Source organism: Podarcis muralis, chromosome 4 (genome assembly GCF_964188315.1).
Source record: "Podarcis muralis chromosome 4, rPodMur119.hap1.1, whole genome shotgun sequence".
Taxonomy (NCBI): Eukaryota; Metazoa; Chordata; class Lepidosauria; order Squamata; family Lacertidae; genus Podarcis; species Podarcis muralis.
Window position 1 is genome coordinate 3,976,359 of NC_135658.1, and position 11,121 is coordinate 3,987,479.

Below are 11,121 nucleotides of genomic sequence, written 5' to 3' on the forward strand. Positions count from 1 at the left end.
CATGTAAAATATGCAGGGATGTGTGGTATGCAAAATGAACCACCGAAAGAGAAGATGGGAAATCATTGATTTAAGGTTGTTTAAATGAATATTTTATGGGACGCGGGTGGCGCTGTGGGTAAAAGCCTCAGCGCCTAGGGCTTGCCGATCGAAAGGTCGGCGGTTCGAATCCCCGCGGCGGGGTGCGCTCCCGTTGCTCGGTCCCAGCGCCTGCCAACCTAGCAGTTCGAAAGCACCCCCGGGTGCAAGTAGATAAATAGGGACCGCTTACTAGCAGGAAGGTAAACGGCGTTTCCGTGTGCTGCACTGGCTCGCCAGATGCGGCTTTGTCATGCTGGCCACGTGACCCGGAAGTGTCTGCGGACAGCGCTGGCCCCCGGCCTCTTCAGTGAGATGGGCGCACAACCCTAGAGTCTGTCAAGACTGGCCCGTACGGGCAGGGGTACCTTTACCTTTACCTAAATGAATATTTTGAAATGTAAATTAGAAAATTGAAGAAAAATTATATATTAGGACTAGATGACCCTTGTTGTCCCTTCCAACTCTACGATTCTGTGAAATAGTTTTAACTGGATTTTCAACAAATGTGCAACTAAATTGCTGTTGCTTTGAAGTTTATTGTCTTCCTATCTTCCTTAGTGGGTTGTGCAAACTGCCATTCCGCTTTTCATAGGGTAGAGAAGGGGGCACAGGCATTTATGGAACCGAGGTTTTGGTGGCCTTTAAATATTTTGGAAACAGCTGACATGGACCTTTCCTTTGTTCTCTCCTCCCCCTTCTTCCTGCCCCACAACTTGGCCTCCTTCCCCCCCGCCCAGGCTGCTCAGGGGCTCAGGGCAAGTTTGCCTACAAGCTGCTCAATGACCTGTTTGCCAACTACTCCAATGCGCTGCGGCCGGCGGAAGACACAGACAGAGCTCTCAATGTCACGCTGCAGGTCACCCTGTCCCAGATCATCGACATGGTGAGTCCTTTGGTGCTTGGAGGGCAGGTGCAAGCGGCTTCAAATGCAGCCGCAGGTCGGAGCACTCTTGTCGGAAGAGGCTGAACGGCTATGGATAGATCCACTGTGTCTTGCGCCCCATTGCAAGGGGTTTTGGTCTTGGTTGGCTAGGGCAAGGGTCCTGTTTTGCCGAACTGCTTTGAGTTCTCTTTCCCCAACTGAAAGACTTTCATTCGCCATTTGCTTAAAGGGTAAAGGGACCCCTGACCATTAGGTCCAGTCGTGGACAACTCTGGGGTTGTGGTGCTCATCTTGCTTTTTGATCATCTAATAAGTCTTCATTCAATCTCCATCTAAATGAAATATTACTTTCTTTTTGCATTTCAGGGAGGTAAGCAAATGGCTAGGGCTGGCTGATCGACAGGGTGAGCTCCCGTTGCTCTGTCTCTGCTCCTGCCAACCTAGCAGTCAAAAGCACGTTGAAGTGCAAGTAGATAAATAGGTACCGCTCTGGCGGGAAGGTAAACGGCGTTTCCGTGCACTGCTCTGGTTCGCCAGAAGCGGCTTAGTCATGCTGGCCACATGACCCGGAAGCTGTACTCGGCCAGTAAAGCGAGATGAGCGCCGCATCCCCAGAGTCAGCCACGACTGGACCTAATGGTCAGGGGTCCCTTTACCTTTACTTTTAACATACAATGAGCATAAAAAGGTAAAGGTACCCCTGCCCATACGGGCCAGTCTTGACAGACTCTGGGGTTGTGCGCCCATCTCACTTAAGAGGCCAGGGGCCAGTGCTGTCCGGAGACACTTCCGGGTCACGTGGCCAGCGTGACGAAGCTGCATCTGGCGAGCCAGCGCAGCACACGGAACGCTGTTTACCTTCCCGCTGGTAAGCGGTCCCTATTTATCTACTTGCACCCGAAGGTGCTTTCGAACTGCTAGGTTGGCAGGCGCTGGGACCGAACAACGGGAGCGCACCCCGCCGCGGGGATTCGAACCGCCGACCTTTCGATCGGCAAGCCCTAGGCGCTGAGGCTTTTACCCACAGCGCCACCCGCGTCCCTTAGATGAGGGTGCAGCATAACATACAACAATACAAACAACCAAATAAATGGCTTCCTTTATCCTGTATCTGGCCTCCTTATTTACTTCCTATAAATGTTTCCTTTATGAGTAATTATTAAGAATTTTCTAATTATAACTTAAATATCCACAAAGTCTCCTGAAGACATTAATCAAAACAAGTCCAGGTATGTATTTTAGGGCACTGTTTTGTGAAGTATTCCCTGCGCTTTCCCCATGCTTTTTGAAACTCTTGTCTAGTGTGATCTCTAATTGCTTCTGTTAATCTAGCCAGTACAATATACCGTACTAGATAACAGTTTGTCTTGCCATTCCTTTTCTGTTGGCACAGTTTCTTTTTTCCAGTTTTTAGCAATTAGGGTTAGAAACCAGGCTGGGCAATGGCACTTGGTCTATTTCTTCCTCGCCTCTAAAGAAAAAAAGGAGGTATTGCAAAGGGTGTGTGTGTGTGTGTGTGTGTGTGTGTGTGTGTGTGTGTGTGTGTCAAAGCCGATTTTCCCCAGATTCCCCACCCGATGCCCCGCTCTGCAAGAAAAGCAGAGCATAAGGCGTGCTCCTTGCACCCTGTATCTGAGGTTGTTTTCCCTCTTGCCTTGCAGGATGAGAGGAATCAAATCTTGACGGCTTACCTGTGGATCCGGCAGGTGTGGGTGGACGCCTACCTGAGCTGGGAGAAGGAGGCTTACGATGGCATTGACACCATACGGATCCCAAGCAGCTATGTCTGGAGGCCGGACATCGTTCTGTATAACAAGTAGGTTTCACAGAAGGCCCCCTGTGGCACCACAGCCCTTCCCTTTAAAAGATGTTCTGCGAAGGTGTTTTTTGATGAACTAAGTGGAAGACTATGAGTCATGGGAGCAGGGAGAGAAAGTGTCTGGATTCAGCAGTGCTTTAAATTTGTTTTTGGTTGTTAGTCTGCTAATGTTCTTCATATAGTTTTGTGGATTATGAGTCCTGGAACGCTCTGCGAATTTTATAAAATGGCTTCTTGTGGTTATGCTATTTAATCCATTTTATAAGTTGTTTTGCTAATGATTTATAGAAGGTGGTTATTTTATTGTCAATTTGTTCATTATTTTATTTATGTTGCAAGTGGCGCTGTGGTCTAAACCACTGAGCCTCTTGGGCTTGCCGATCAGAAGTTCAGCGGTTCGAAGCCCCGCGACGGGGTGAGCTCCCGTTGCTCGGTCCCTGCTCCTGCCAACCTAGCAGTTCGAAAGCACGTCACAGTGCAAGTAGATAAATAGGTACTGCTCCAGCAGGAAGGTAAACGGCATTTCCGTGCGCTGCTCTCCAGAAGCGGCTTAGTCATGCTGGCCACATGACCCGGAAGTTGTACGCAGGCTCCCTCGGCCAATAAAGCAAGATGAGTGCCGTAACCCCAGAGTCGTCTGCGACTGGACTTAACGGTCAGGGGTCCCTTTACCTTTACCTTTACTAAGTTACTATTTATTGTTTTTATATCATTTCTATTAAGTCCTCAACGATATTTCAAAGCATTTATAATTATACAATTTTTTTAACATACAAAGTTTCTTATTGACTTTCCACCCCTCTTTTCCCTATGTTTGTTTTCTTCTCCTTTTTATTAGCTGTTTTACAACACATAAATTTTGATTATCTAAACCCCGCGACCATTATTATTATTATTATTATTATTATTATTATTCTAAAATAGTTATTAATAGTAGTTATTATTTATTGTATGTAAGCCGCTTTATGACTCACATGAGTGAAAAGCAGGGTAGGATTATAGTACAGTGGTACCCCGGCTTTTGAACGTCTCGAAAGTCAGACATTTCGGTTTTCGAACACCGAAAACCCAGAAGTAATTGCTTCGGTTTTCGAATGCTTTTCGGAAGTCAAACGTGCCACACTGCTTCTGTATTGAGTTTTCTGGAAGTAAATGCTTCCGGAAGTGTCAGAAGCTGCCCTAGGTCCCAGCTCACAAAGGACCAACGCCAGGTCGTTGTTATATGAAATAGTCTTTATTTAAGTTCTGTTTCATTCTTACATTCCCAGCGTGCACCTCTACGTCTCGAACTCTAGACCGCCGAAGCTCCGTCTGAGTCTCCTCCCCCCATACACCAGTTTAAGACCCTAGCCTTGCTCCACCTCTTCCTTTGTTCTTTCCTCCTCTGGGTCCTCTTGCCCGTCGAGGACTCGCCTTTCCTAGACTCTTCAGAAGCTGAGTCTCCCGAGTCCTCCCCCTCCCTCTGGCGGGCTTTAGGACCTGGTTCCCACTCTGGGCTGTCAGCAGTCCCGCGCGCCTGTACATTTGAACTTGGCGCGCGCGCGCAGCCCGACACCTTCCTCCTCACTGCTACACAGCTCCTGTCGCTACTCTCCTCCCCAGGGGTGCTGCCTGGCTCTGACTTCCCCTCCATTCCCTCACTCTCCGACGGGGGCGTGGCCAGACCTGACTCCTCTTCCCCCCCCACTGCGCTCCGGTGGGGAAACTGGTCCTGATCTCCAGCTACTACTTTGGGAGTCTCCTCTGGCCCCTTGCTTCTGGTGTGTCCACTCTGGGACCCCCTTCTCCCTGGCCGTCGGCGCCCCCTTCTGGGAGTCTTCTGATTCACTGGAGAGGCTTATGGAATCTCTCGATTCACTGTCATTCTGTTCTCTGCTACCTTCAGATTCCTCCCCCTCGCTCTCCATTTCCTCTCTCCCCTGTGGCTCAGTCCCTGAGCCCCTGACAGGAAGTAATTGCTTCGGTTTTCAGAAGTCCAATGTCTTCCGGAATGTATTACGTTCGAAAACCGAGGTACCACTGTAAATGAAATGAAATGGATGTGCTCCTGAAAACAGAGAGCTGCTTTCCTGATTTGGCACTGATGCTTCATCGGAAACTGCAATTATTTCAGAATGCGGCAGCTAGACTGGTGACTGGGAGTGGCCACCGAGACCCCATAACACCGGTCCTGAAAGACCTTTATTGGCTCCCAGCACGTTTCCGAGCACAATTCAAAGTGCTGACCTTTAAAGCCCTAAACGGCCTCAGTCCTGTATGCCTGAAGGAGCGTCTCCATCCCATCGTCTAGCCCAGACACTGAGGTCCGGCTCCAAGGGCCTTCTGGCGGTTCCCTCCCTGCAAGAAGTGAGGTTACAGGGAGCCAGGCAGAGGGCCTTCTCGGTGGTGGCGCCTGCCCTGTGGAACACCCTCCCATCAGATGTCAAGAAAATAAACAACTATCTAACTTTAAAAAGACATCTGAAGGCAGCCCTGTTTAGGGAAGTTTTTAATGTTTAATGCTGCCAGGCCTACCTCACAGGGGTGTTGTGGGGATTAGATGGGGGGCGGTGGTGGTAGAACCATGTAAGTCACTTCAAGCTTCAGGGAGAAAAAGCCGGGATATGAATGCAATAAGCAATTCTTCGGTGCTCACATTAGGGGAACTGTGTGCCAGACATGTAAACAAGGAATCTTTGTTGGACAGGATTTCCCTCCTGCTTAACCATGTGGGGTGGGGGACAAAATCTGGGCCTTGCAATGGGAAAACTTGGAGGCGCCATGTTGTATGTTTGTGGGGTGGGGGAAGAGAAGTGGTAGAAATTTGGATCAGGAGAGCTGGAATGTGGGGAATTACCATGTTTTTCCGTCTATAAGATGTATAAGACACCCCGTATTTTGTGTTTTTAATACAGTGGTACCTCGGGTTACATACGCTTCAGGTTGCATATGCTTCAGGTTACATACTCTGCTAACCCAGAAATAGTGCTTTGGGTTAAGAACTTTGCTTCAGGATGAGAACAGAAATGGTGCTCCAGCGGCGCGGCGGCAGCAGGAGGCCCCATTAGCTAAAGTGGTGCTTTAGGTTAAGAACAGTTTCAGGTTAAGAACAGACCTCCGGAACGAATTAAGTACTTAACCAGAGGTACCACTGTATTCCGTTGGGAGCCTCCCAGAGTGGCTGGGGAAACCCAGCCAGATGGGTGGGGTATAAATAATAACAATAATAATTATTTCTCTCCTTCCCCCTCCTCCAGCGCCGATGACCAGTTCACGGGCTCGATGGAGACCAACGTGGTGATCCACTCGGACGGCCAGATCATGTGGGACTCTCCGGCCATCACCAAGAGCTCCTGCAAGGTGGACGTCTCCTACTTCCCCTTTGACGGCCAGCAGTGCCGACTGACCTTTGGCTCCTGGACCTACAACGGCAACCAGATTGACATCCTGAACAAGCAGGAGACGGGGGACCTGACGGACTTCGTGGAGAACGTGGAGTGGGAGGTCCTGGGGATGCCGGCCAAGCGCAGCGTGGTCACCTACGGGTGCTGCTCGGAGCCCTACCCAGACGTCACCTACACGCTGCACCTCAAGAGGAGGGCTTCCTTCTACATCTTCAACCTGCTTCTCCCCTGCATCATGATCTCTTTCCTGGCCCCGCTGGGCTTCTACCTCCCGGCCGACTCCGGGGAGAAGGTGTCCCTGGGGGTGACCGTCCTCCTGGCACTGACCGTCTTCCAGCTGCTGGTGGCTGAGAGCATGCCCCCCTCGGAGAACGTGCCCCTCATTGGTGAGTAGCCCCTGGGGGGAGAAGGTGAGGATTGCGGCGTCTCTGGACCCAGCCCAGAAACAAGGAAACTGAAAAAAGGGATATTGCGTGTTTGGGGTTGACATCGGCAGGATCTGATCTCTTTCCGCAGGGCCTGTAAGACGGAGTTGTTCCCCCTGGCCTTTGGCTTGGAATCAACTTGATCCCCTTCCCCTCTTTCCTTTTTCCTTTCTCCTTCTGTGATGGAACTCCTAGTTGGGGACTTCCCTGGCTTTTTTCTGGCCCAAGTAGGACCAGTCTGGATAATTGGCCTTGGTGAAGGTTTGACATTTTCATCCCCAAAAAAGTTTTTGATTTGAGTTTCTACTGAAATGAGGTTGCATTTAATGTTGTATTTTAATTTTGTTTTTAAGTTGTATTTTAATCAATTGTTTTTATACCTGGTGTTAGCTGCCCTGAGCCTGGTCTTGGCTGGGGAGGGCAGGTTTTTTTTTTTAAATTTTAATAATTTTTAAAAATTTAATAAATTTACAGTAGTACCTTGGGTTATATACGCTTCAGGTTACATACGCTTCAGGTTACAGACGCTTCAGGTTACAGACACTTCAGGTTACAAACTCCGCTTAACCCAGAAATAGTACCTCGGGTTAAGAACTTTGCTTCAGGATGAGAACAGAAATCGTGCAGTGGTGGCACGGCGGCGGCAGGAGGCCATGTTAGCTAAAGTGGTGCTTCAGGTTAAGAACAGTTTCAGGTTAAGAACGGACCTCCGGAACGAATTAAGTACTTAACCCAAGGTATCACTGTAATAGTTTTTAAATTTTTAATATTTTTAAAATTATTATTATTATTATTATTATATTATTATTATTATTTGATTTTTTATTGTGTTTTTAATATTCAGTTGGGAGGTGCCCAGAGTGGCTGGGGAAAGCCAGCTGGATGGGTGGGGTATAAATAATAAAATATAATAATAATAATAATAATAATAATAATAATAATAATACCACCTGCGAAGGTCTCATGTTGCCTTCCCCAGCCTGGTGCTCCCTCAATTTCAGGCTCCTGGTGAGGTCTGATGGGAGTTGTAGCCCAGCACCCTGGATTGGTGTGATGGCCGCTCTCAGGTGCTAAAGTCTCCTCTTGTCCATCCGTCCCCCGCTCCCCGACCCCTCCACCTGCAGGCAAATACTACATCGCCACCATGACCATGATCACGGCCTCGACCGCCTTGACCATCTTCATCATGAACATCCACCACTGCGGCCCTGGCGCCAAACCCGTCCCCAGGTGGGCCAAAAAGCTCATCCTGCAGTACATGGCCCGCATCTTCTTCGTCTACGAAGTGGGGGAGAGCTGCAAGAGCCCCCGGCCGGAGCCGGAGCCCACCCCCAAAGCCCGCCTGGCCAACGGCGGGGGCCCCACACGGGGGGTGGGCAGGGGGAGATCCCCCGGCGAGGAAGCGCCGCGCCGCCGGTCTCCTTCGCAGGGGCCCAGCAGCCCCTCGGAGCAGCCCGGCTGGGGCGAGGGCAGCCAGTACGTGGACCTGGAGGGCGGGGAGGGCGAGTCTGCGGATCAGGCCCCCTGTGCCAAGAGCCGCTGCCTCTGCCACCACCACAGCATCCTCAGGAACGTGGAGTACATTGCCAACTGCTTCCGGGACCAGAAGGCGGCCTCCAGGCGGACCGGGGAGTGGAAGAAGATCGCCAAGGTGATGGACCGCTTCTTCATGTGGGTCTTCTTCGCCATGGTATTCATCATGAGCGTCCTCATCATGGGCAAAGCCATCTGAGATGACCCAGAGGAGCAGGAAGCATGCCAGCAGAACCTCCTTCCTGCTCCTCAGCCGGGTGCTGCGATATCATCACCACCATCATCATTTTTTGGAAGGAGAACTTGCCCTGCAAAAAGTGGGGCACGCAGGGCTGGCGGACGGTGCTGGCAGAAGGTCCAATCCGCTGGCAGGACTAGGGCATTTCTGATGGGCACCCAGGGAAGTGTGAGCTGGACAGGTGAGCCCCAAGACCCCTTGGGATGCCATGGGTGGTGCTGGGGTGCAGCTCTTGGACCATGGGGGGTGGGCAACAGCATGTCCAGGGGCTCTGGGGGTCCCTTCCAACTCTACAGTTCTGTGTCGAGCCAGAAATTGGATACTACGGACATGGCCGTTGTTTCTGCATCCACCACCACACCAATCTAGCGGGTGAGCGATTTAGTCTTTGGTTGCTGCACACACACAGCTGCCCCACAACCCTAGGAGCAGAGGAACAGCTGCCAAGTCAGGACATTGGTTCATTCATCTCAGTATTGTCTACACTGACGGGCAGCAGCTGGCCAGGGTTTCAGGCAAGGAAATCTTTTCCAGCCCTCTCTGGAAGATGCCTTTGGGGAATGAATGTGGGACCTTCTACACGCAAGGCCTCCTGGTCTACGGCTCTGTCCACACTGCAGCTTAATGTGGATTGTGAACCACTCGTGCTTCCTTTAATTCCTCCTTGGACGCAAGCAGCAGTCTCTTCCGTATACTGCCATTGCACACTTTCTCCTCTCAGAATCCCGAGGTTCCCTATTGCTTTGAAAATCCAAGCAGGAGAGCGCCATCAATGGCATTGGTGCAATTTGTGATTATGCAAACACTTGCACTGTAGGGGGTTGGTCTAGATGACCCTTTGCCCCTTCCAGCCCTATAATTCTGTTGTTGTTGTTGTTTATTCATTTAGTCGTGTCCGACTCTTCGTGACCCCCTGGACCATCTGATAGGAGGGCGTTCCACAGGGCAGGCACCACCACCAAGAAGGCCCTCTGCCTATTGTCAAGTGATTTACCTAATTCATGCCAATCAGAGATTTCGGCTTCAGAATCTGGCTCCCCACCCCCCACACCTTAGTGCAGATTCCACAAGGAGTTCATTCCCTCCTTTAGCAATACTGAGTTGAGCATGGATCTTTACTTAAGCACAATAGGGAGAAACTGGCAGGTGTAAAGAAGCCCCAAAGCTTTCAGAATTTCAAAATGATTTAGTCCCAAGGGACAAAAAACCTTGGCATTGAAAGTGGCATAGTTGTTGTTGTCGTTTAGTCTCGTCCGCCTCTTCGTGACCCCCTGGACCAGAGCACGCCAGGCACTCTTGTCTTCCACTGCCTCCTGCAGTTTGGTCAAACTCACACTGGTAACTTCGAGAACACTGTCCAACCATCTGGTCCTCTGTCCTCCCCTTCTCCTTGTGCCCTCCGTCTTTCCGAACATTAGGGGCTTTTACAGGGAGTCTTCTCTTCTCATGAGGTGGCCAAAGTCTTGGAGCCTCAGCTTCACGATCTGTCCTTCCAGTGAGCACTCAGGGCTGATTTCCTTCAGAATGGATCGGTTGGATCTTCTTGCAGTCCATGGGACTCTCAAGAGTCTCCTCCAGCACCAGAATTCAAAAGCATCCATTCTTCGGCGATCAGCCTTCTTTATGGTCCAGCTCTCACTTCCGTACATCACTACTGGGAAAACCAGAGCTTTAACTATATGGGCCTTTGTTGGCAAGGTGATGTCTCTGCTTTTTAAGAGTGCTTTAAATGTGTGCATGTTTCCCAAGGGGACTTTATTCCCTGTCCTTCTTGTCACATTTCATCGCTTGCCCGAATCCTGAAATGCCAATTATCACTCTCACTTTGGTTACGCTTGCTTGCTTCGACCTTGTGCAACCCGCCGACGAGATCTTAATTTGGGGATAAACTTGCTCGTTTGCAGGCTTGAGAGCACCCCACCTTCAAGCCAAATGTTCGGGTGTGTTTCCGTGACTTTTTTCTTGTGTTACATTTTCGACCTCTCCATTCCTCCCCAAACTTCCAAGGGAATCTCAGTCTAGACGAGGTCGGGCGCCGGAATCCCTGAGCTTGAACAGGCCTCTGGCGGGCCAAGGAAGCTCACAGCTGACCCCACTGGCCCCTGGGAGGAGAAGCCGATCCCATGTACGTTCCTCCAATGGTGCAAAAAATGGACGATGCGCCTTTGCAATGGGAAAGGACACTTCCCTGTGTATTCTGAGCTTTGGTTCAAATGAGCTGGGCAAGGGGTAAAATGAATTAGTTGGGAAGCCCATGGATTTTAGTAAAGGTCAAAGCCATCAGGTGAGTCAGCCGGGGGGCAGCTGTGGGAGGGGGACCACGGACCCTTTTGAAACGGGACGAGGGTGTTCTCAGCTTCCTCCCCCCTGAGACACCTTCGTGCTCCACCTGCAGATTCTCAACAGGGAACTCGAAACAGATGTGGAAATGATAATAAAGTCCTCAAAAAGCCAACCGTTTCTCTGTGTCTGCAAGGTTCTCTGTGGGGTTGTCTTGTCTTTTTGCCCATCTTCTGCCCCAGTGGCTTTCTTTTTCTTTTAATAAATTTTATTTAACATAATTATTACAAGATACAAGCAAAATACATACAAATACATACGTACATATATTTTTCAGACAGGCACACATATATTTAAAAAAGAAAAAGGAAAGAAAAAAGAAAAAGAAAAAATAAGAAGAAAAATTGGAAGAATTTCTTCCAAATTTATTCTACAAATATCTCAATGATAAGATTTCATTGATTGACTTCCATCGCTTA

The 11,121-nt window shown here is 49.8% G+C and overlaps 1 protein-coding gene across 1 annotated transcript; it reads left to right on the plus strand.

Annotated features, from left to right (window-relative positions):
• The first annotated feature begins 882 nt into the window (after window positions 1–882).
• On the plus strand, window positions 883–9,250 carry CHRNA10 (cholinergic receptor nicotinic alpha 10 subunit). The gene is made up of 4 exons (XM_077926811.1): window positions 883–964; window positions 2,626–2,780; window positions 6,020–6,552; window positions 7,716–9,250. Exons 1-4 carry the CDS (start codon window positions 962–964, stop codon window positions 8,321–8,323), a joined length of 1,299 nt encoding a protein of 432 aa, XP_077782937.1. The 5' UTR covers window positions 883–961; the 3' UTR covers window positions 8,324–9,250.
• The last annotated feature ends 1,871 nt before the right edge of the window (window positions 9,251–11,121 follow it).

Bases quoted from the DNA above. Each gene is read 5' to 3' on its own strand.
- CHRNA10 (XM_077926811.1), top strand. The intron at 2,781-6,019 runs GTAGGTTTCACA...CCCCTCCTCCAG, and splicing joins GACATCGTTCTGTATAACAA to CGCCGATGACCAGTTCACGG. The intron at 6,553-7,715 runs GTGAGTAGCCCC...CTCCACCTGCAG, and splicing joins GGAGAACGTGCCCCTCATTG to GCAAATACTACATCGCCACC.